Raw genomic sequence first — 25,002 nt, 5'->3', positions numbered from 1 at the left:
CCGTGCGCATGCGCCGTGGGGAGGGGCGCGCACGCGCAGTGAGCCCGAAGTGGCCCATTGCTCCGGGGAGCCGTTTTCTGTCCTGGCCCGGCCTGTGACGAGACGGCGCCGGGAACCTGCTGGACTCGGGTTCGGGTCCCGCCGCCCCCGCCCTCGCCGAGCTCCCCGGCGCCGCGGTGAGGGGCGAGCCCGCCCGCGCCTGGTTGGGAACAAAGGCCGTGGCCGAGCGGGCCGTTGCCCAGGTAACGGGGGGCGGAGCGGGGCGGATTCGGGGGGGGGGCACAGAGCCCCCCCCCCCGGGGCGCAGCTCCCGCCGCCCGGTCCGGAGGGGCCCCTCCCACCCCCGTCTGGCCCGCCCGGCTCCACCCCCCCCCCGGCTCGCTGGGGGGGGTCAGGCCCCGATCCCGAAGCGCCCGGTGGTTGGGGGGGCGGCGGAAGCGCCTGTGGAGCGAACTTGGGCGGTTCCATTGTGGCACGCGGGCGGGGGGGGGGGACGGCGGCTCCCGCGGAGCTGGCTTAAGGGCGGCTCCCCGCGAGCTCCAGCCCCTGCCCGCCCCCGGCTGCGCTGCGGCCTCTTCTCCCCGCCTCCTCCCTTCGCCCTGGGGCACGTGCACATTCACACCCCGAGCTGGAGCGGCTCCCCACCTGCCCCGGCCAGGGGCCCGCTGCTGGCCAGAGCAACCCCTTTCCGTGGCTGGCCCGTCGCAGGCTACACGCGGCTCCTCGGGCAGGGCAGGCCCAGACTGCCGGCTCCACTCCTGGAGAGGAGGCGCCTTCCCTGCAGCGGGGAGCCAGCCCGAGAGGAGCTGGTGGCCCTGCTCCTGGGGAAGCCTTGCTGCGGGCTCTGCCGTATAAAGCTTATTTACGCTTCGTACTGCACAGCCGCAGTCGCGTGTAACCACGGCGGCTTTCAGCGCTTACACGGTTAGCTTTTAAACCCACTTCTTGCATTCCCAATGCAGATGCAGAAAAGTCAGAGCCTTGGACTGTTACTGGTTGTATGTTCTGTGCCAGGAGCTATTGAGCCATTGGTTTCCTGTAAGTGTCTAGAACTAGAGCTCTGTCTGAATGCTAAGCTGGTACCCAGAGCTTCCTCCACAGAGGTGGATCCTGGCAAATGGCCGCACACTTGCCAAGTTCTAGATGCAAAATTTGCATCCCCAGCTGCAAAAATTATCCGTGGATATCCACATCCACACATGCAGCTACCTGTGGATATAAAGCAGAGCCCTGCAAATCTGCAGCTATCCATCTATAAGTGTGTTGATTTAATATCAATTTAAAAGAAAAAAGCACAAGTCTAGACCAAGCAATTGGAAATTGAAGAAAAATAAAGCACCAGACAAGTCTGGATTAGGTACCTGAGAAGCAGGTGAGACCAAGACAATTATCTTGTCCATTTCCAGGCCTTTGTGTGGTCTTGTCCAAAGTCTCCAAGCAGCAGTTCTCCCACCACTCTTTCTAGAAGACTGGCCCAGATGACTAGATGGTTCTTTTCCTTGAATGCAACAAAGCCTCTCTCCATCTTAAGGTTTTTTTTTTTTTTTTTTTTTTTTTTTTTTTGGTGTTGGAAATTATTTTTTAAAATTCTATACAAAGATGGCTGCATAGGCCTCAGGGAGAGAGGTACAAACGAATGTCATGTAAATAGTGTTTAGTACTGTGATTACATTTTAATTCTCAGTCTAAACCACACTTGATAAGTCTTATTGAACTCCACACACAGTGGCTTGTGCATCTCTTGTGTGAGCAATCTTTATGCCTCGTCCCATTGTCAGTGGGAGCAGTCACACGGGGAAGGGCTTTGTGTTTGTCAGGCAAAGAGAACTGAGTTGAAAGCCCACGTGGATTGTTTTTAAAACTAAAATTACGTCCCCAGCAAGGGGACAAGTACTAAGAGCTGTTGAGCACCTGCCACTCCCCTCGAAGCTCATTTTTTGATCCAAAGTTTATTCTCGAGTCCTTTGAAGTGTATGACGGGCAACATTTGCTGAACACTTGTGAGAACTGATACGTGTTGTTTTGACCCCCCAAAATAATTCCATGTTGTTCCACAAATTCAACGGAAACCTCTTGCATAAGAATGGCCATGCTGGGTCAGACCAACAAACCAATCTAGCCCAGTGTCCTGTCTTCCCATAGTGGCCAATGCCAGATGCTTCAGAGGAAAAGAACAGAACAGGGAACCATCAGGTGATCTGTCCCCTGTCGTCTGGTCCCAGTTTCAGCAGTCAGAAGTGCAGGGACACCTAGAGCATGGGATTGTGCCCCTGACCATCTTGGCTAATAGCCATGAATGGATTTCTCCTTCGTGAACGTATCTAACTCTTTTGAATCCAGTTCTGCTTTGGTCTTCATGCCATTCCCTGGCAGCACAGCTGACTCTGTGCTGTGTGAAGAAAGACTTCCTTTTGTTTGGTTGAAACCTGCTGCCTGTGAATTGAATTGGCTGGTGTCTGGCCCTTCTGTTACGGGAAGGGGTAACTGACACTTTCTTATTCACTTTCTCCGCATCAGTTGTGATTTTTATTGACCTCTCTCATGTCCTTTGTTAATTGTCTGTTTTCTAAACTGAACAGCTCCAGTCTTTTTAACCTTTCCTCATATGGAAGTTTTTCCACACCCCTATTTGTTTTGATTGCCTTCTCTATACTTTTTCCAGTTCTAAGATAATGTTAGGGCGTTTTTACATTACCAAGTTACCTCGATGTAAGGCAGCTAACCACAAACCCATGCTCTAAATGTACATGCTGTAGTGTCCTCTCCATAGCTGTAACTCACCCGCTACTCCCACCTAGTAAATCCACCTCAGTAAGAGGCATAGGGCTTAGGATGGCATCGTTTGGGTGACACAATGTCTGTATTGACCCAACTTTCCTTGCATCACCTGTTAGCTGCCAGGGCGGCTAATAGCTGGAGCCATGAAATTGACTAGAATGTCAGTCTTGCTGCTGTTAGAGTCCCTGTTTTTTTTTTTTTGAAATTGAACATGGGGGAAGGAGTGGGGTTTTTTTTTTTCCAGCTTTGAGCCCCACTGTCCCCATGCTGTGCATTCTTTAGAGCTCCATGCTGGATCCCGGCTGTCCCCTGGCCTCTCAGCTCCTGCTCCACATGGGAGTGTTCTCGGACCACCATGCTGTCCTTCTCAAGTCAGTGCTAACACTGTGGGTGAGGACATGCAATCGCTACCAGGAGGAGGGGAGCGTGGGCATGACAAACTTCAGTAATTGCTTCTGTTGCCCAACTTAAGTCAACTCAGTTGTGCAGTTGCTGACGTGGCCTAGAAAAGGAGTTAATAGTGCTCCCTTTTGTCATCTCTAATTCTAAGGGCAAGCATGATCCTTTAAACAGTGGGGTAATTTCTTCTCTCATTTATCCTGGCGCAAATCCAGAGTGACTCCTGTGGAGTTACGCTAGATTCATATTGGAGTGACTGAGAGCAGAATGTATCTGGGAATGGCAATGCTTACCTTGCATTTTGTCTCCAAATCACACAGTGACTGAATAGCCTGGAAAGTGCTCTGCGGTCAGATTCTTCTGATGAAAGACACTACGGAAATGTCAGAATTGAATAGAGGAGGACTCTCTTTTTTCCCAATATGAATATGCACACACATAGCTCTCCCTCTCATTGGTTTGACATTAGGCCTCAGGTGGGCGACAGTAGTGGTGGTAGTATTTGTAGCTGCATGTTATTGACCCTTGCCAGAGAAAGAGTTGCTGGATATGTGCATCAGGAGCATTACAAACCAACCGGAACTGAACATCTTGTATTAAAAAGCACAAGTCACTGTGTCTGGAAAAGCTGGGTTAGGCAAAAATTGGTTATCAATGTAAGGGAAAAGGCCTCAACTGGCTTGCAAGCCATTTTGGAAGTGTAAACAGTGCAAAGCGAATGAAAGAACCTGATTCCCTATTAACATATAAGGCTCCTTTGTGCTAGGGCATTACTGAAAAAGAGGACCAGGTCCAAATGTTCGTAAAACACTGCACTTGTCTGTGCACACAGCTCTCCCTCTTCAGCCCAGAGCTAGATAAATGTCTGTTACAAAACTGGCAAGTTAATTGTGTTTGAGTGTTAACAGGCTTTTCATGGTCTCTGGAACGTGGACCAATAAACATCCAGCCACAGAAAGTGCCGAGCGGCCTGTAGAGAGCAGTTCGTTCACTCTTTCCCTTTGCAGCTGGGACCCCCAACTTCATCTCATTCTCTTCAGAATCAGGAGTGGGACATGGAGCCTCAGCAGCGGACGTCTGTCCAACCTCCGACTGTTCCGCAACAAACCTCTGCTCATGAGACGAAGCCAAACTCTGCCGAGATTTCACTTTGGACTGTTCTAGCTGCAATTCAGGCTGTGGAAAAGAAGGTTGACTCTCACGCCACACGGTTACTGAACCTGGAGCGTCGAACAGTGACAACAGAGAAGAAATATTTTGACTGTGAGAAAACAGTGGTTGACTTTGGTAACCAAATGGAGAGTAAATTGGCTGTGCTGGGTACACTGATCCAGGAGTATGGGCTGCTACAGCGACGGCTGGAGAACATGGAGAACCTGCTGAAGAACAGGAACTTCTGGATCCTGAGACTGCCCCCAGGCACTAAAGGGGAAATCCCCAAGGTAACGCTGTAGCTAATAGTATTGGAGAACTGAAGTGTGCTAGTCCTCATGTTTCTTGACTCTAACATTCCAAACTCCTGTCTGCCTGACACTGTGTTCATGTGGCATGTTGGCCGTGGAGAGTTCTCTGGGAAAGTCGAAGGTTAGATGGGCACCTTGTGTTTTGGGAGTTGAACATTTTCAGAAGGTTTCACTCTTCCAGGAGTCTTTATTTTTGTAAGTTGATCACTCCTACATCTTGATGTAGAAACGCCACATGTTCATTTTCCTCTGAGATCTAGTGCAGTCTATTTTGTACAGACAGTCTGTCTGTCTACAAAAACTCCTCCTAAACTGTAAGAGCTAGGCCCACCAAATTCAGCTCCCTCTTAGCATAACATAAAACAAGGTCATGGCTTGCTTGCGCCAGGAAAATGGGATGTGCCTGGAATTACTCTTGAAGTAAGCTTGTCTGTACGGGAAGTTACTGGACAAAAGCGGGGTGGGTGGGTGGGTGGGTGTGTGTGCGCAAATCAATGATGTTCAAGGTACACAGATCACCAGGAAGTGGACCATCTCTGAAATGTCACCACAGTTCTCCTGCAGCACAACTTCATCTGGTGCAAACCCAGTTCAGAAGGCTCCATTGCCTTCACAGTAAATCAAACCCGGGTTGACGTTGAACGGGGTCCGAGACTAGATAATTATTCATCACTTTTTCTGCTGACCATGAAGCTTGCCACACATCCTCTACTATAAATCCTTCACCCAGTAAACTTGGCTCTCTGTGGATGCTGGGGTGAGCGGTATTGCAGTGCCCCAGTAACCCTGGGAGAGGAGTAGGCCTAAGAGTGCCTGAAGTAATACACGGGGTGCAGTTAAGCTGGTCGCCCATCGTGTGTGTGAGGGGAGTGAGCCCATGCTTTGGGGCCTCATCCCCACGCAGCCCCGCCCTTAGACAGTGGTTTCCCAAGTCCGGGCCATGACCCAGGTCTGGGGTGTGGATGCCGGGCACCGGGTTCCCTTGCAGTAGGTCAGGGGTGGGCAGTAACTTTCATAAGGGCCCATATCATGAATGTTGGTACGTGGCCATGGGCTGGCTGCAGGCTTCCTAGCAGGCAGAAGGGGTGGGGGTAGGGCTGGGGCCTACAGAGTGTGTGAGTGTGAAAGAGAGACACTGTGAGAGAGACCTACTTTGACACAGACTGAGTGTGTGGCACAGAGACTGGGAGCACACGTGGGGCAGTGTGTGTGTGACGGTGACTGTGTGTGTGCGAGTGCTGGCTGCTGCTGGGTACGTTCCAGAGAGAAGCCACACGCTGTCTCTTTAAGACAGGGAAAGCTGCCCTGCTCTGCTGTCTCCATCTCCACTTCCCTGCCCTGCAGAGGTGGGGCATGAGGGACAGGCGTGAAAGCGAGCACTGAAAGCCTACAAGCAGGGCAGCCGCTCCTGGGAGTCACTCACCAGCCATGCTTCAACCTGGAGCAGCTCCGCCGGGTTTCCCTCTCCCTTCCCCTACGATGCACAGCTGAGGGAGAATCCTGGGAGTAGCTGGGCTGCAGGAAGGCACAAGGCAGGGGAGGGGCAGCTGAACACAAGCTCTCGGCAGAGGTGCAGACTCACAGCTGGGTGGCTGGAGGGAAATGTCTGGCCAGCCGGATCCGGCCCCCGGGCCTGGTTCTGCCCACCTCTGCTGTAGGATGACCAGGTGTCCAACGGGGGGGGAGCAAAGGCAGGTATCCTAAATGCCCTGGCACTACAGACCACGCTGTGCCCTGGAAACGGCCATCTGCAAATCCGGCTCCTAGGTAGGAGAGATCCCGGAGCTCCGTGTGGTCCCTGCCCTGAGCACTGGCTCTGCACTTCCGGCCATTGGGAGCTGGACGGGGGGCAGTGTCTGGAGGTGAGAGCAGCGGGTAGAGTCCCTTGTGCATCTCAGCCTCTGAGCCAGACCTGTTGCTGGCCCCTTCCGGGGCAGAGAGTGCTCCGGTGTGCCGGAAAGTCTGCCTCAGCACCCCTGCTGCGCCGCCGATTGGGAGCTGCTGGACGTAAGCCCTGCCGCCCCCTTCCTGCACCCTAAGCCCCCTGTTCCCTGCTCCACCTTGGGGCCCGCACACTAGTCAAAAGCTGTAAGTGATGTTGGGTGGGGGTATCAACGATTTTCTTCAACTGGGTCACGAGGGAAAACCCGTTTGGAAAGCCCTGCTCAGAGACGGTTCCGTGGGCCAAGGGGAGCAGGGCTTTGGAATTGACATGGGCTTCCCATGGTGCTCTTCTGGAGGGCTGAGTCCTGCCCCTCCCCCTTGAGCCTCTCCTCGCTTTGTGCCGTCGGAGGGGGAGCACCGCACGTTGCCGTGCCGTGCCTGGCGCTCGTTGGGAAGCCGTAAAGCTAAATGATCATAATGAGAAATGTGCTTGTGCCCACTCCTTTCCCCCCGCCCCTTTAATGCTGAAGAAGATGAAAGGGGCAGTTGAGTTGGTGGCACTGGGGTATCGTGCAAGGGGCTGAATCGGTACCATCTGCGATCACAGGTCCCGGTGGCATTTGAAAACGACTCCGTGTACTTCGCTGAGCACGAGTGGCAGAACTTAGAGGAGTGGCAGAAGGAACTGTACAAGAACGTGATGAAGGGGAACTACGAATCTCTCATCTCGCTGGGTAAATATACGTTCTTGAGCTTGCAGGACACCTGAACCAGTATTCGTGGGCCTGCTCCTCCACAGGGCTGTTGTTCACAGCTGGGACTGGCACACGACATTGAGTCTTTGGGCTGGATCAGCACGTTTTTTCCCCATTACTAATACCAGCCTAGATTGAAGGATACACAGGGTGACCTAGTCTCTCCTCCTTCAGTGCCCTCCGGCTGTGGATAATGGGTGCAGTTGCTTGGAAGTATGCATCCAGAAACCTGTTGTGTTCCATGTGTGGTGCCGCTGTCGCATCTAAAAAGGAGGATTAAAGAGGAGGAACACCAGAGGCAGAGACTTGTTAGGTGGGACGTGCACAGAGGTGTTGTAGCTAGAGAGAGGCATGATCATGTGTGCTATTGGTGTAGTACACAAGCACCAGTGTTTATGGAGGCGTTGACGGTCTGCAGCTGACCTGTGTGTTGGAGAGACCTGGGCTGTTGGAAACCTCACCTGTTCTGAAGGGAACAGGGTAGATTAAAGGCAGTAGTTAGGAGAGCGGGGTCAGGTGGGGAGAAAAACTGAACAAAGGGGAGGTATCAATGCACAGCCTGTAGTGGGATCAGATACTTGTAATCTAGCCTTTAGCTCTAAGTAGGAGACTAAAAACCCAAGTGAGTTCTCATTCTGGTCTTAGGAACTGGGGATACCAGATAGCTATCACTTACTCCTTATAGGGTCTCTGGCTTGCCTGCAGGCTAATAAATAGGGAAGTAGCTTAATAGTTAGGCCTTGTCTACACAGGCATGTTTTGTCACCAAAGCCTGCCTTTTAGCTTCAAAACAGTGAGAGCGTTTACGCTGCAGTGGGACTTTTGGTGACAAAAAACTTCCATCCCTGTAAGAGACTTTTGTCTTTTCCCCTCCCTTTCTTGTTGACAGCAAGCTAGTGTGGACTCTGCTGTTCGTTTTACCGAGAGAACTGGCTTCTGCCAGTATCCCACAATACCTGCCCTGATAGCTTTGCTCAGTGTTCTGTGATCTCTGCTACCCTGCAGACCTGTACCCCTCCCCCTTCATAGCTCTGGGAAGTGTCTGACAGCTGAGTGAGCTGCTCTGTTTGGGGAACAAACAAAGAGCAAATCACTGGAGTGCTCCTGTTCTGCCGTGCTAGGAACCCAGCGGCAGGCTGCTGCTGAAGGGGGAGGGCTGGAGAGAGACGGCTCTGCTGCTCTGACATTCCTCAGCCCGGAGAGCTCCCAGAGCTACGAGCGAATCCCAGGAAGCGCAGCTCTGCCTTCCCACCACATTGCACTGCGGGATGCTTACCCACAATGCTTTGCTAGCTCCCCTGGCAACGGAGCAATGTGGCCATGAAATGTCGACAACGGGTTGGGGGAGGGGAGCAGAAAAACTGATTTGACCGGTTTTCACTTTTAGCGAGTTTTGCATGTCCACAGCACTTTTGTCACCAAACCTTCCCCGTGTAGACGTGGCCTGGCTCAGTGCCTGGAAAATAATACTCTCCCCTGCAAGGAAAGCCCTGAACTTCAGCAGGCCTCCCTCGCCAGGCCTTTGTTTCTGTAGGAGCTTTGTTCCTGTTACGCCTCACTTCCAGTGACCGGTGCCTCAAATCTCTGACTGCTCAGTGCAGCATGGAGCCAGGGAGCTGACTTGTTTTTCCATCACTAGACTATGCGCTCTCCGAACCCGACCTGCTGGCACGGATTGACCGAGGAGATGCTCCCTGCGACGGGGCGGAGGGGGACGCGGAGGAGGCAGAGATCGCTGCTGAGCCCGGCGCAGGTACTCGTTGTCTTTTCCCTGTTTTAGGGCTTTCCGGGGGTCATTGCCCGTGAATCTGAGTAGGGCCCAAAGGCGTTTTGAGCAGCTGAGTGCTGTGTCAGCAGTCAAAGCGTAGCGATGGGAGCGCAATACAATGGGCTTTCTCTTTGCCACCCACAGAGTCGCTGGGATACACGCTTGACGGGTCCTGCCAGAGGGAAGGCGAGGAAGAGCCCTGCGCCCAGGGACGAGAGAGCTCGCAGGAGAGCGAGATCGCGGCTCAGCCCCGAATTGGTGAGTGCTGTGTCGAAACCTCAGGGTGTTGGTGGGTGTCTGGTGTAGAGGAGGCTGTCGCAGCTAGGGATGTGAACGGGGAGCCGGTTAGCCTCTCGACTTGCTGTGGGCAGGGGGCTGCTCCAGCCCCGCGAGCTGGGAGTTGGCAGGCTTGTGTGGGGAGGAAGTGGCAGCAGGGGGCGGGGAGGGCTGCCAGTTCCCAGCCCACGTGAGCCTGCCAACTCCTGACCTAGGAGCCCGTGCAGGCTGGGAGCCAGCGACGCAGGGGGATTGTAGCAGCCCCTGACAGCAGTGCCCCCCCCCCCGGTCATTTAATCAATGAACTGGTTAAATGTACGGTTTAACAGGTTGGCTCAGTGCATGGGATTTGCGTCCCTAGTGCCAGAAAGCTTGGCGTGAGAGGCCCCTGCTGCGAGAGCTGGGGAAAGCTCTTGGGAAAGGGGCAGAGGGAGCCGAAGCCGCGGGAGGAGGGGGCCTGTGCCAAAGCCCTGCAGCGGGGCTGGGGAAGCTTTTTTGGGTGGGGGGGCTGCCGACCCACAGAAAAATCCATGGTGGGCCGCACACAGGTGAGAAGCAAAGGGAGAAGCCCCTGACTGAGGAGGAGAAAGACAATCCCCACATTCCTCTCGCACCCCAGAGGGGGGCCCAGGCTAGTCGATTGTGTGTGCTCCAGCCCCATGGGAGGATGGCGAGGGGGGGTGGGTCTGGAGCACCAGTTCGGGCTCCCCAGGGCTGCAACCTGGGAGCTAGATCCAGGCAACCTGGGAGCCGCGTCCGGCCCTGGGCCTGAGATTCCCCACCCCTGCCCTATGGCTGGAGCAAGGTTGGGACAGAAGGGTGCTGTGATGCGGGCAAAGAGGACTCCCAGCTCGTCTCTCTCCATGCCCAGAGCGCCCGTTTCCCCAGCCCAGCGGCGTGGCCCGGGTGAAGCGAGAGGAAGAGCTCTGTGCGGAGGAGCAGGGGGCCGCGGAGGAGGTGGAACTGTTCGCAGAGCCCAGCTCCGGTGAGTTACAATCGGTCTCACAAAGTGCTGGGCAGCGTGAGGCAGAGGGGGGAGCCGGCGCCCGGCAGGGACTTCCCGGGGGACAGGGGGAAGAAGCGGGTGGAGCCGGGAGGGTCCTTGCAAGCTCGTGAGAGGCAAGTGGCCGTGACAGGAGAGAGGGGGACCAGGGTCCAGAGCCGTTCTGAGGACAAGGAAAGCAGGACCGATCCAGTACAGAATTCCCCCCTGCCCTCCTCCCCACTAGAAATATGGAAGCTCACACAGTGGAGTAATCCACCCCCAATAAAACCAATGCTGGCTCCTGCTCTCGCTGCTGGGCCAGAGCAGTGACCCCCTCGTGCGGGGGACAGAGAACAGCCGGGGAGGGCCTGGGATATGAAAGAAGATGAGGTCATTTGCTGGGAGGGACACTTCCTGGTCACACTGTGGGTCCCAGGGTCAGCTCCATGGTTCTGGCTGGGCCTGCCTACCAGGAGTGGGGCCCGTTGAGTCTGTCGGGCCTGCTTGGGGTCTTGTGAGCCCTACCCGTGCCCACTGCCTCCCTGCCATCGGCCCCCATCACCCTGCTGGAGCAGAGGGGCTGGCTCCCGCTCTGAGCAGGAGCCGGGTACCCATCCCTCAGGAGCAGCTGGGGTATCTCAAAGGCATGATGCTCTAGATTCCCAGCCTGTGCACCTGGCCAGGAAAGTTTTGCTCCTAAATCAGCCCTGGCAGGCCAGATCACTGTGGCTCTTCCCACAATGCCTCCCACCTCCTCCCTAATCCTGGCATTGGAGTGTGTAGAAATGGAAGCTGGAGTCCAGGTACCGTCCCACAACAGCGGGCTAGAGCCAGTGCCCTCTTTGCCCCGTCGGGAGGGGTGTCTCTGTGCAGCCTCCACAGCATTGGCTCTCTTCGCCCCCAGCCGTGCAGTGACAGCTCTTACCTAACTGAGACGCCATCCCCGCCCACGGGTTCCTCCCCCCACTCTGTGTGCGTGGAGCCTGGTTCCTTCCCCAGGGACGCGCTCTTTGGTTTTTCCTGATTGAATTTCCTTGCGCTGTTTCTTCCCCACGTTATTTTCTCTTGATGCGCCCTCTCCCCTCCTTTATGTTTGCAACCCGGCCAGATCAGTGACCTTCGTCCATCTCGTTAGTACGCCATTTCCTCCTCCTTCCAGTCGTTCGATGTGAAACAAGCCTGTTCTCTGCTTGGCTCCCCAACTTGGGGAGCTGTGATTTTACCAGTACGCTGCCTACTGCCCTCTGGCTGGGTTTGGGTCCGGGTGACCGTGCTCGTGGCTAAGCCCACTGGAGTGAAATGCTTGGCGTGGTCTGGTCTCTCTGGGGCAGGAGGAGTGTGCCAGGGTTCTGGACAGAGCCTGAAGCCGGCTTGGAGAGGAGGAGGGACCAAAGAACTGTGGCAAATGTCCTGACGTTGAAACCTTCTGTGTGATCTTACCTGTCGTCACCGGATCCATGCTCACAAACAGAGGTCGGTCCTGCCTGAGGAGCGGGGCGCAGTCCGCACGCTCTGGTGCCGCCTCCTGAGAAGGGTGTTTGCGTGGCTACTCCCAAGGGAGCAAAGGGATCAGTGCCCACCCTGGTTCCTGGGAAAGACGGGAGCAGCTGAGCCATTTGGATACAAAGGCGCACAGGCTGCATGGGCAAAGGGCGCCCAGTGAAAGAGGCTGACATGTGGAGGTGGCCGTGGTGCGTGGAGAGCGCCTCCTGCTGGTGAGGTCTCCATGCCGACAAGGCCCCAAATCGAGGATTATAAGGAGGCTTGGCCCGGCTCCCTGCTGGGGTTGCGAGGATGGACAGAGGGACTCCTCTGGGGAGCACAGAGGACAGGGGCTTGTGTTTGAGAGCCAGCAGGAGAGGCACGGGCTGCGAGGACAAGCCGTGTGGGCCGACACGGCTGAGACCGCTTCATCATGAAGGCTACAGCTACCGAGTGTCCAGCCTTTTGTACTGACGGCTGCTCAGTCGCTGCTGGACAAGGCGAAGGTTAAATGCTTTGCTCTGTTGCTACGTCTCTCCATTTTGTAGAGAGTCTCTTGCGTGGATGCGCTTGTAACTCAGTTGATGCGGGGGCTCCAGCTGCTGCCTGCATGTCCCTGAGGCATGGAGAGAAATAGGTTGGATTCTCTGGCCCCAAGGCCATTACAAGAACTGTGGGCGGGCCGTGCCATGCAAGGCGCCACAGACCAAGCGCCCTCTGCCGTATACAGAAGCCAGGGACCATTGGCCGCAGGCAGGAGTGAGGGGGGGTCTGCGACCACTAGGACTGTGTTAAAGAGCTGGTTTAAAATCAGTATTCAGGGTATCCACAAAACCCAGTGATCGGCCTTCCCCAAGGCTGAAATTCACCCAGTGCAGAACATCTCTGTAGGGCTCCCCTCAGCTCTTACAGCGCAGTCCCGTTCCATGTATGTGTGGGATAAATCTTGTTCCATGCACCACAAGTGCAGATGTGCACCACCAATAGAAATTCATGCTGCCAGCTGTGAGCAGCAGTGGACTATCTGCCAATCAGCTAGGCGCCACCTGAATCTCCTGGGTGGCCTCCCAAGTGCTCAGCTTACAGGGAACACTGGTCATGACCCATTCTTACTCAGCAGCCTCTCCGGTTTCTTCATTCACGTCTTCTGGCAAGGGAGACTCAGGGAAACTCTTTCGCCTTGAAGGCAATACGGTTAAAACAGAGCGGGCTGGAATCCTCGTGCGTCATCAGCAAAAGTGTTCCTTCGTTTCCCCGACAGGGCCAGTCCGTTACGCCTGCGCAGAGCCACGGAAGGCAAAAGAGGTGATAAAGGCATCCCCGGGAGACCAGAGCCAGCTTGGGGAGTCTGGGGGATGCGTGACGTAGTGCAATAAGGAAGAGCCCATCTTGCCGCTCGGATCCCAGGCTGCGTTTGCAGCTCTTGTAGCCACAAATGGCTTGCTTTGTAACCTATGCACGGCAGCTGTGGAGCAGCCAAGAGTCCATGACAATGGAAACGCCTGATGGCATTTGTAGTGTGGCTTTACAGAGCAGCTTTCGAGGGCTTGAGTCTCCTGGGTGAGTCTTCTGCCCTGGGGAGAATTCCATCCAGCGAAATGCATTTGTTCACTAACCACGAGAGCCTAGATTGGGAAGACACGTGTCACGGCTGATTCGCTAGAGCCTCGGGACCAGTCGGCTGTTTCCACGCATGGAAACAGGGAGAAAAAAGCTGTTGCGGCCCTTGTCTCCAAGGGGCTGGATACTCGGTACTGCTGGAATCCGGCGCTTCACCCAGGGCGCCTCTAAAGCCAGAGTAGTACGCAGGACCCTTCTAGCTCGTTGGCTTGGGAGAAACCTAACGTGATGGGCTTTTGTTATGAATTGGGAATGGTTAACAGGTTTCCTTTATCCCAAGCAGACCGAATAAACGTCTCTGTATTTTATTTTTGTTTTATTCCAGCAGATAACGGAATCATGTTCAAAACTGAGCTGCTGAGGCACGGGGATCCTCTCAAGAACTGGCAGCTGCAAAGGACGTTCTGTGGCATATCTGAAGGCCATGTGCTCCAGACTCCGGGCGAGGGAACGCCTTTGGATAGTCCATACAGCTCAGCAATGCAGCCAAGGAGCCATGGAAAGGACAGGCCAGTGGAGTCGGCTCCCGGGGAAGGAAGCCTTAGGGAGAACAACACTGTAACTCTTTCCCGGCGAACCTGCCCAGGTGAGAGGCCATACGTGTGTGCAGAGTGTGGGAAGAGCTTCAGGCTGAGAAAGAGCCTCACCATGCACCAGAGGAGTCACCCCAAGCTGGGATGCTATGAACCTACCGAGCGTGAGAAAAGCTTCGTGGTCGAGCAGCGCTTGACGATGCACCAAAGCATCCACCCTGGCGGGGGTGCCTACGGCTCCGTGGAGTGTGAGGAAAGCTTCAGACAACATCACAGCCTGAAATCCCACCCCCGAAGCCAGCCCGCGGACAAGCCTTACGGTGCCCCGAAAAGCATGAAAAGCCTCAACCTCCAGTCACCTTACAGGCAGCACCCGAAAAGCCACGTGCGAGAGAGACCTTGTAAGTGTAACAAGTGCCAGGAGTGCTTCTCCCAGAAGAAAAGCCTCCTCACGCACCAGAGAATGCACACGGGCCGGGGCAGAGGGACCTTAATGTGCACGTACTGCGGGAAGAACTTCAGCCACCCCTCCGACCTGATTAGACACCAAAGGATCCACACGGGTGAGAGACCCTACCAATGTGCCGAGTGCACAAAAAGCTTTACGCAAAAGCAGCATCTGCTCCAACACCAAAAAATCCACACCCGCGAGAGGAACCGCGTGAACGTGCAGAACATGAGAGAGGCGCTGCTGGACAGCATCTTCTTCTAGCTCGCCCAGGGCTCACCCTGCTCACTCTGCTGGCTCTCTGCGCTAATTGCGACAGATGCTCAAAAGAAACCCTTGGACGCACACGGTGGAGTGTGCCACATCAACATCATGCCCGAGTGGGGGTGGGGTGGGGTGATGCGGTATCTCACAGCTAACTCAAAAATACTTCTAATGTAAAATGCTCCAAGTTTTAAAAAAGTGAATCGAATTAGTTTATTGAAGCGATAACGAAATGTGTTTCTTGGGAGTTTCTGCTGTTCATCTGACATTGGCAATATGTGAGCAACACCTTGACGCTATCCTGCAGCAGGTAGTTCCATAGGTTAGTGATGTGTTGTATTTGCTCCAAACAGTCTACGGGTTATTAAATGTATACATGCACTGGACACAAAATGCCACCCTGGCTGATGCTGTGCCGGTGCCAGGGAAACAGTTGCTGGGGTGGGGCAGGGACGAGGAAGTTTGCTCTGCAGCTGCTGAGTTTCCTAGAACTATGCATCCAACTCCTTCTCCAGCCCTGACACTCACTTCCCGGGAGCCATAACTAGAACAGTTGGGCCAAATTCTTTCCAAATGATGCTGTAAATCTGGGGGAACCTCACTGAAGTCTCCAGTGTAATTGTGCAGCAGCGACTGTGATCGGAATTTGGCCCAGGACTTCCTGCCCGTGAGTACCTCTGCAGGAGGGAGCATTCGCACGGTTTCCTTTTATACCTCTGTTTGAGACTCGGACAGTGCAAACACTGAGGTTGTATTGCAGGTGAATTAGTCTCGAGTGTCTCTCTTTCCCGGTGCCTGTATCATAATATTTCTATTTATTTATGACCTGGTCAGTATTGTTCCTGTCTCTATAGTATTTGGTTTCCTTTCTGTGTAGCTCATAGTGTGTCTGCTTCTCTTATTCTCCTCTCGGTTCTTTTACACTCCTTTTTGGGGGATCAGGTCTTGCCTTGCTCCAAGACTGTTCGCGCCACGTTACCAAGCTGCGAGAGTTTACGTGGAATGCTGTCGAAATGTTTAGGCGCCAGATTCACTGGGGCTAACCCTGCCATTTGACGTGGTTTAAAACCTGCGTTAGCTAGTCACTAGGCAGGCCCAGCCCATGTTAACCCGGGGTCAGAAACTACAGCGTCCTCTCTGGGATCCTGTTTGGGCCTGTGACTGGGTCTGGCAGCCAGATCCAGGGGTCTCCTCAGCATCAGTTGGGAACAGAAGAGGCCGTGTGGGCCGCAGGGAAAGAGACAACCAAAGGAAGAGACAAGGAGACCAGCAGGGAGAACCCTCCGCAGCCTCTCTGGAGAGACATTGGCTTGGGATTGACGTTGGGGCAGGGCTAGGGTCCTCAGGACAGTCCTGTCTTAGCTCATTTAAGCAAAGGAGGCTGAATTTGGACAGTTCCCATGGTGGGAGGGTGCAGCTGGGGACTCCAGCCATTTACGGGCCCTTTCCCCTCTCCTTACCTGAATCCAGTGTGGGGCCCACCTGCACTCCCTAGCCACGCTGGGTTTAAAGCAAAGGAAACCCGAGGGAGGTTGGGGGTTTTTAAACAGTCCGTGACTGTTTGGTCCTCGTGCAGTGGGAGTTTGTGTGTAATATACTGTGCTGGCTTTTTAGTTGAGAAGATTTTAGAACCTTTCCCAGCATTGGTGAGCTCTTGGATTTCCCAGTGGCTCTGAGGGTTTTGATCGTGTGTGTGTGTGTGTGTGTGTGTGTGTGCGCGCGCGCATTTTTCACTGTGTAATAATCCACGAGCACCTCTGGCCAGATTACTGCGCACCAAGTCATCCTGAATAGGGATGCAAGTGACTAGTCGACTATGCGATAAGCAAAAGCTTATCGGATAGTCGACTAGTCCCTTGACTAGTCCCTTCCCCCTGCAAGGGAGGGAACGGGAGCCAGATTAAAAGCCGGTTCCCCCCAGCACTGTCTCTGCGGGGGGCAGGTTAGGCAGGGGTAGCAGGGAATGGGCATGAGCTGGGAATCAGCTGATTCCTGGCTCACGCCCAGTCCCAGGTGCTGCGCCTGTTTTTTAAATGTATTAAAGAGCCTACTGGCTCTTAATACATTTAAAAATCAGAAGCGCAGTGGGGGGGGCCTGGAATAGCTGATTCCTGGCTCGCGCTGGGTCCCTCCTGCTGCGCACCAGCCTTTTTAATTTATTATGAGCTGAGAGGCTCTTAAAACACACAACAGGCAAAGCCACAGGGGGGTTAGCTCCTGGCCTGGGAGCTAACCCTGCGGCAGCTTCCCCGCTTATCCACTAGTCTAGTCGGAAAATCCATCGACTAGTTGATTAAACTAAATTTAACATCCCTAATCCTGAACCATGTGAAGGCAACAGGGATAAAGCCCAGAGCTTTCAGAAACACATAACAACGGCCGGACTGGGTCACGCCAAAGGTCCATCCAGCCCAGTGTCCTGCCTGCTGACAGTGGCCAAACTCAGGGCCTGGCAGGTGTGCAAAAGGAAACCCTCGTAGCATTTACCAACATCGGGCCGGGGGTAGGTGGAAGAACCCTTCTCTGTCCAGTACACGAACACTCACCAATTCTTTAGCAGCTGTTGTTTTTCAATTGCTCCACCTCATTCCCTTATTTCCCTTTCAAATGCATACTGTTGAGACTGTGAGCTCTCCAGCGCAGGGAGCCGGTCTCTGTAAAGTGCCGGGTAACTTGCCGGAAGTAGATGCTTGAGTTTTTAATGACAATAAAATTAACCTTGAACAAACTACTGAAGTTCTGAGTTTGGGGAAATGTTTTTCTGAGAGATCCTTCTCGTGGGGGGTTGGTTGTGCACAAGTCCAAGCTGGGCCAGCAGCTCTGGGGAGAACTGCGGTGGGGGAGGAGCTGCACAGGCCATACCACGGAGCTCCTATGGAAGTCTCTCTGGACTTCTTTCATTTGGGAGCTCCCGGTGTGGCACATCTAAAAACTGAATTCTGCTGCGAAGAGCAAACCCTGAAGCCAGGGAACATTCTTGCGACACTCCCTTCGCTCACCCCAAGCCCTTCTCCATTGAGAGAAACTTCACACCAGGGAGACTTGAGTTAAGATAAACGATTTAGAAATGTGAGAGAAGAGTCCTCGTATGTGTGGCATCCCCAGGACCAGCTCCAAACGGGCCAGTGCCCGTGCCGGATGGCAGCTATAACCTGAACTTGGCGTGTAGACACAGAGCCATGAAATCACTTGGGATCCGGTCCAGGCAGCCCAAACAGACATCCTCCTAGTGGTAAAATTAACCTTCCACAGTCCAAGCATGCAGGCTTCAGCACCGAACCCAGCATGGCCTTGATTGCAAGGAAGTCCCAGACCTTCCAACAAACAGATGCCAAAGGAGCTCTTGGTAATCCCTCCGAAGCAGCAGCCCCTTGAATTCAGGTGTTTGGTTTCAAGCCTGGTCCATGCCCTGCAGCAATCCTGTCCCTAGTCCGGAGGATTTCAGTAGCCTGCGCAGATGACGATTGTTTCCAAACGGGGCAATTACCAGCGGTGATTTCTAGGCCATTCAGGATCCCCTACAAAAAGAGAACAAGCACAGCAGAGAAGTCCTAGAACATTGTCATCTCTACTCTGCTGAGTCTTTATTTGCCTGCCCACCCAGGCCAGTGCAGAATTGTTCTTGGCAGTGTGTTTTCCAGGGTTGGGCTTTCAATTAATTGTGGTTAGACTGTGTTCCAGACCATTCGGGAGAGAGAGAAGTGGATTGGTCTTGTGTCTCTGTCTTTCTGCTTGAAATGCTTCAGGGGTACGTGCGAGCCCCCTTAGCACTATGGTAGGTAGAAGAAAGCAAAGGGCCAATAACATTTTGACTCCCAAGATTTTGAATTAAACCAATTTCTGCTTGAGCTGCCTAGGCGTTCAGAAAGGCATTGCATGAAGTCTCCGTTCCCTAATGCTGCCCTAGATAGGAAGCAGACTGCTGTTTGCTGCCAGGTGAGATGAGCATCACTTCCCTCACAGTCCAGCCACTCCGCCCAGGTGAGAAGCGAAGAAATCTAGATGGGAACAGTTGGGGCACTGTGGGGATTCAGGCCTCAGAACTAATCTGGGCCGGGAACTGGGAAGAAATAGCCCTCAGCCCTCCAGAATCACACAGCTCCCCAAGTAGCATCTGGAGGCACAGTGGGGTCAGTGGCCAGCCCTCCTAGCGTGAGTCCAGGCCTCCTCTGTGGAAGCCAGTTTTAAAAGAGCCAAAAGCTTCAGAGGGGGATCCGAGTTAGTAAACTTAGACGACAACCAATAGTCTTGCAGCACCTTAAAGATGAACAAACCATGTAGATGGGCTCGTGATCTTCAATGACTGGAGTATTAACAGTCCAGTTCTGAAATAAATATGGGATGGAGGGGAGAAGGAAGGGAAAAATAATGAATTATAGTGTTCATGTTACATGAAGCTAATAGAGAAGGTGCAAATTGCTCTTAAGTACCCATTGGTTGGTTAGGTCAGTAGGATGTGGAAGGCAGTGTGCTAGCTAGGTCATGTCTTTATTCACACCTTTGTGATGGGTCCCAAACCTGTAAATGAAGTTAAGTTCCAAGGCTTCCCTGTGGATTTTCCCCGTAGAATTGGCCGGAAACAACATGATGACTTTGAGATCCATTATTGAGTGCCCCGGGCAGGTTAAAGTGTTCTCCGACGGGTTTCTGTGTGTTGCCTTTTCGGGTATCTGATTTGTGTCCGTTAACTCTTTCCTGTTGAGACTGTCCAGTTTGGCCAGTATACATGGCAGTGGGGCGTTGCTGGCATTTGATGGCATAGATCATATTGGTGGAAGTGTAGTTCAATGAGCCCCTTCTCTTCCTCCCCTGTCCCGGCTGGAGGCAGGTAGGGGGGCAGGGAGCAGGGGTACCACTAGGATGTGGGTCAGAAGAACTGTTCTTCTGACAGTGAATCCCCTGGAAACGGTCCCTCCCGGCTCCTGGCCTCCCCTCCAGCTCTCTTGGTCCCTGGTTGCCACCTGCAGGCCCCACCGCTGCTTGGAAATGCCAAACCGTGGAAGTGCCTTTTCTTGGAAGAAGAGGGAGCGTTGTCACAGAGGCTGCTGCCTGCCCCAGGTGCCCCCTGACAAGGAACCAGCTGAAATGCCCATGGTCCATTGCACTGCGAGGGGCGAGCTGCCCAGCCCTGACGGCTACAGCGACAGGGTCTGGAGGAACTGGGATGCTGCTGCCTTTCGTGGGCTCGTCTGGGGCCTCTTGCGGGTCCCCCGCATTATCCTGTTTGACCAGAAACCTTCCGTTGCTAAGGGTATGTCTACACTACCACCCTAGTTTGAACTAGGGTGGTAATGTAGGCAACCGGAGTTGCAAATGAAGCCCGGGATTTGAATTTCCCGGGCCTCATTTGCATGTTGCCGGGCGCCGCCATTTTTAAATGGCTGCTAGTTCGGACTCCGTGCCCGTGGCTACACACGGCACGAACTAGGTAGTTCAGAATAGGAAGCCTATTCCGAACTACCTAGTTCGTGCCACGTGTAGCCGCGGGCACGGAGTCCGAACTAGCGGCCATTTAAAAATGGCGCCCGGCAACATGCAAATGAAGCCCGGGAAATTCAAATCCCGGGCTTCATTTGCAACTCCGGTTGACTACATTACCACCCTAGTTCGAACTAGGGTGGTAGTGTAGACATACCCTAAATCTTCCCTTTCCTGGGTCTGTAATGGTCCTCGACCTGCTGCCCTCTTCCTGGGCCCTGGCTGCTCTCACATAGAAGGGGGTGGTGAAGGAGGTAGAGTCCAGCCTCCAGAGCACCATGACTTCCCCTAAGCAGCCAGCCTTGACCTCGCTCCTGGGGCTGATTCGTTCTCAAAATCCCTCCCTGGGCTCACGGGAGCACCCTTGGGAAGGTCTGCACGACAAAGCCATGTCAGTCATGGATGAGAACCCCCCCTCCCACCCAGCTGGCTTCCCTCTGGTGTCAATGGCACGACAGAATGCTTTGATCGGCTTGGTAAGGCCACGTGGGGAGGCAACGTTACCGCACGGACAGAAACACTCCTGCTGGGATGAGCTGCGTCTACACTGGGGGTCGTGGCGACGCTTCCTGGGATTTGTAGCTGAGGGAGGCCTTAATGCTTGTGTTATACGTGAGTCCTCCAGTCCCCTGGTGGCCTGGGGCCCTGAGTGGGTTGCAAGACCCAAAACTCGTCTCCTCCCAGATGTTTTATTCTTGCCTGGCCTCAAGGTTTTGGTTCTAGCTGTCGTTTCTCTCTCTTGCTAGTGCTCCGGCCGGGTCCCTAAACATAATGGCCCCTGATGTCTCTCTCCCTAGACTACGCACGTTCCCAGCCTGGCGTTTTCTCCTGGATTGTACAAGAGGAGAAGCCGAGTGTGGGGCAGCCAGGCAATGCGGAGGAGCGAGAACTCCCGCCGGAGCCCGGCCCAGGTGAGTTACGAGTGGCCGAAAGGCAGTGGCGCCCTGCAGAGATGGGCCAGAGGCGTGCCCTGGGCAGAGAATTCCCAGCGCGGGAAAGGCTGGAGCGAGTGGGGGTGGCTCTGTGCTGGCCGGGGAGATCGGCCGGCGAAGCCTCTTGCAGGGGTGCTGCACCGGGGACAGGGCAAAAGGAGGCTGCAGAGCAGAAGGGACCCATTTGATCTCACAGCACTGCCCACTGGAGCCCACCCTGCAACTCCTGCAGTGGGTGCAGTGACGTGTATTGGGGGGGAGGGGGATTAGGGTTACTGCTGCCTGTCGGCCCAAGGTAATAGGCGCTATGTTGAGAAGTGTCATGAGTAAATGAGGCAGCAGGAGCACATGGGGGCCTCCCTCCACCTCTCTGCGGAGTAAGGAAGAGGCCTGGCTGCGGAGGGGCACACAGGGCTCCGAACTGAAAACCGTGGGGAGGGAAGTGGTGGGTGGGACATTGGGAAGCCAGGAGGTACGTTCCCCTTTTCCCCTTCCCCATTGTCTTCTGAGCACGCCAGCGCGTCTCCTATTGTCTCTACGTCCCTACCCACACTGCTCCCCTCCAGCTGTGACCCCAGCTAGGCTTCCTGATGAGCAGGGCCTGCGCACACTCCCCAGCCTCTCCTGAGGACCACGACTTGGAGCCTCTGAGTTTACGCCCACAGTTGTGGAAACCTGGCTGCGTGCCGGGAAGCAGCTGACAAATAACACTCGTTAATCACAAGGTTTAAACCCAATCTCGCTCTCTGTCTCCCGTGCAGCGGATTACGAGTTCCTGATCAAAGCCGAGCAGGAGGAATGCCCTGCGACCCTGGCCAGAGAGGCTGTTCTGCCGGGTCTCGAGGAGGCTTGGGGCCGGGCGGGATCCCAGCTGAAGAACCACCCAGGACAGAGGGGAGCAGCTCAGCTTGAGAGATGTCTCAGCAGCACCAGGCCCGTGGCCATTCTGCAGAGGAAGTCGGCTGTGGAGCGGCCTAACAAGTGTGCCGAGTGCGGGAAGGGCTTCAGGCTAAGGAAGAGCCTTATCGTTCACCAGAGGAGTCATGCCAGGGCAGGCCCCTGTGCAAAGAGCCTCGGCCACAAGCCGCACTCCCTGCTGCACCCCAGAGCCCCCGCGGGAGAGGGAGTCGGCAGCTTTCCTGCCGAGCAGCAAGGCCTAGCCCAGATGCTCAGTCTCCCGTGGGAGCCAGCCAGCGGCAGGTGTCCGAGCATGGAGTGCAGCAGCAGCTTCCGTCCCAGCCTTGGCGCCCTGCACCCGCCAGCCGGCGAGAGGCTGTACGTGTGCACCGAGTGCAAGCGGAGCTTCCGGCTGCACATCAACCTGGTCCTCCACCAGCGGACCCACGCGGAGAAGGGCCCCGGGTCCCTGAACTGTCCCTACTGCAAGAAAAGCTTCAGCCGCTCCTCCCACCTCATCCGCCACCAGATGAGCCACACGGGCGAGAGGCCCTATAAATGCCCCGAGTGCGAAAAAAGCTTCACGGATAAATCCAAGCTCACCAACCACTACCGGATCCACACCGGGGAGCGGCCCTACCACTGCACCGAGTGCGGCAAGAGCTTCAGCCGCACACACCATCTCCTCAAGCACCAGCAGATCCACACAGGCGAGAAGCCCTACCCCTGCCCCCACTGCCCGAAGCGCTTCTCCCAGAAACACCACCTGCTGGGGCACCAGCGCATCCACACAGGGGAGCGCCCCTACCAGTGCACGCAGTGCGTCAAGAACTTCACGCGCAAGCAGCACCTCCGCGAGCATTGGCGGGTGCACTCGCGAGAGCCCCCAAGCATGCCTGACGCGTTCCACGCCAGCGGCCTCTGAGGCGTCGCCGGGGAGAGCGGGGGGCGGCCGTAGGCCCCGGTGTTCAGAGCAGGTGGCTCCGCGGGAAATGGGCCGGCAGTGGCGGGACACAGATCGTCCGGCGTCTCTACAGTGACAGCGTCACGCCGGCTGGAAAAGGAGCCAATGAAGAAGGAAGGCAAGCCAGGTGCTGCGGAGAGCTATAGGCCCGGGCTAGCAAGGTTGGCCCCTTCACCTGTGAGACGGTCCTTAGAGTGCTGTAACTATTATAAAGCTTTCCTTTGGAACCCCGATAGCATGCCGAGAGAGGAATTTATTTGGGGATTTCGGATTGGTGGGTTTTTTAAGGTTCTATTATTTTCTACTGCAGGTGTAGGAGTCCGTTAATGCTCTGTGGAAATGCGACCCTTGCTGGGGTGGAGCACTATCCTGGCATAAACTGCAGACAAAGGCCCGGACTCTGGAATGAACGTCCAGCGGAGCTAAAGACCCTTACACACCTCCCCACCCACCGCTTTAAAGGCTTGTGTACCTCATGCTGCAGCCAGCCTGAGTTTTCTGTGGATCAGTGGCCCCTGGCCGAAAGAGGTTCCCCAGCCTGTCCTAAACTTGTCCTTTTCCAACCCCATGAGGTGTGTGTGTGTATCAGAATCCCAGCCCGGGCCCCATGCTGCTCCTGCAGAGGAGGGGACAGACCTCTTGGCTGTGGGGCAGGCTGTGGGATGCCCTGCCGGGCGGTGCCGAGGGCTGAGAACCGCTCTGGAATAGCCCCCAGGTACAGGGCCTGTGCTGCCTGCAGCCTCCTGCCTGTCCGGGCTGCCGTCCAGCTCTGACCAGGCGCCACATGGCTTTGCTGGCAAGGGCCGTGTGGGCAGGCCGTGGTAAGGGGTTTAATCGGGGCGAGAACAGGAGCCTAGTGAAGGGGGGGAGGAGGGGAATGAAGGCTGGAAAACAGCCTGTTGGGGTCAGGAAGCCCCCTCAACCGCCTTAAGGGAGGTCGAGCCAGCGCCCCAGCCTGCACGTGTCCTGCCCCAGCTGAGTCACCAGCTGTCACCGCCCTGAGTGGGACCGGCTGTGTGTCTGCGGCAGCTGGTAGCCTGTCTCTCTGCTTGGGAAAGGGGGTGGCAGGACTGATGAGGCTGCTTCGGGGCCTGGCTCTGGAAGGCCCAGGCCCCCACCCTGCAGGGTTGGAGGGATGTGCTGGGCCCCTAATTAGTGCAGAGTGGGGACTGGCCAGAGCACCCCGGTCCTCGCAAGGTGCTGCCCTTGCTGTGCGTCGGCTCCTTCCCTCCCCTGGTGAGGGCCGGCTCCCACTCCCACTTGTGCCAGGCCCTGCCTACTGGTGAGTGTGATGGAGAATTGTTTTTTCCAGGCCAGCTCTGGGGCCTGGCAGAGGCCCAGGGAGGGTCCGATCTGGTGCAAGCGAAAAGCGGCCGCTGGCTGGGAGGTAGTTTGGGTTCTACCCACTGCCAGCGGCAGCCCCTGGGCTTTCCTGGGGCCCACCCAGCAAGTGAGAGCTGGCTCCCCATGAGCTCCGAAGCCCTCCCTCCCCCAGCGCTGTTGTCTCTGATGACAGAGAGGAGGATGAGGGGGGCAGATGGGAGCCGGTACGTGTGGGGAGCCAGCTCTCAAGCCGGCTCCCTGCACGTATTGGCTCACACGGAGCCGCTTCATCCCCCCCCACCCCTCCGCTGCTGCCTCGCTATCAGAGGCAGCCACGCAAGGGGTGGAGGTGACAGGTGGGAACCAATATGAGTGTGGAATCGGTTTTTAAGCTGGTTCTCCTCATGTGCCTGCTCTGGCGAGCCACCTGTCCTCCCCTGCCCACAGCAGGACCAACCCCGACTCAATCATCCCAGCCAGGGCTTTGTCAAGCTGGGACTTAAACACCTCTAGGGATGGAAATTCCACCCCCGCCCTAGGGAACCCAGCCCAGTGCTGCCTTTACAGCCTGGGGAGGCTGCTCCCGGATCACCACTCCCAAGCCCTGGTGGCCAGAGCCGTGTTACCAAATTGGCTCAGCCCAGGAAGCAGGCTGGGGTGGGGACAGTAAGAGCTGCTCCCGGAGGACCTATGGGGGATGGGCAGAGCTCCCCCACACTCCTCGGCAGCAGCAGCTCCTGTTCCATGGGGCTG

General features: G+C 55.4%; 1 protein-coding gene across 7 annotated transcripts; it reads left to right on the top strand.

Moving 5' to 3' along the window:
- On the top strand, window positions 1–23,402 carry LOC102460631 (zinc finger protein 777-like). 7 transcript variants are annotated; one of them, XM_075919763.1, is made up of 9 exons: window positions 1–242; window positions 963–1,038; window positions 4,218–4,619; window positions 7,132–7,258; window positions 8,919–9,032; window positions 9,192–9,305; window positions 10,195–10,308; window positions 20,931–21,044; window positions 21,827–23,402. In XM_075919763.1, exons 3-9 carry the CDS (start codon window positions 4,233–4,235, stop codon window positions 22,885–22,887), a joined length of 2,031 nt encoding a protein of 676 aa, XP_075775878.1. In that variant the 5' UTR covers window positions 1–242; window positions 963–1,038; window positions 4,218–4,232; the 3' UTR covers window positions 22,888–23,402. The 7 variants fall into 7 exon arrangements, with proteins under 7 accessions (XP_075775878.1, XP_075775879.1, XP_075775877.1 ...); XM_075919764.1 differs by having other exon boundaries at window positions 2–242; window positions 4,185–4,619; XM_075919762.1 differs by lacking the exon at window positions 963–1,038 and having other exon boundaries at window positions 2–242.
- Window positions 23,403–25,002: the final 1,600 nt, after the last annotated feature.

The sequence above is a fragment of the Pelodiscus sinensis genome, chromosome 2 (assembly GCF_049634645.1).
Source record: "Pelodiscus sinensis isolate JC-2024 chromosome 2, ASM4963464v1, whole genome shotgun sequence".
Taxonomy (NCBI): Eukaryota; Metazoa; Chordata; order Testudines; family Trionychidae; genus Pelodiscus; species Pelodiscus sinensis.
Note: the sequence above shows the minus strand (reverse complement) of the source record. Positions and strands in the feature narration are given on the sequence as shown.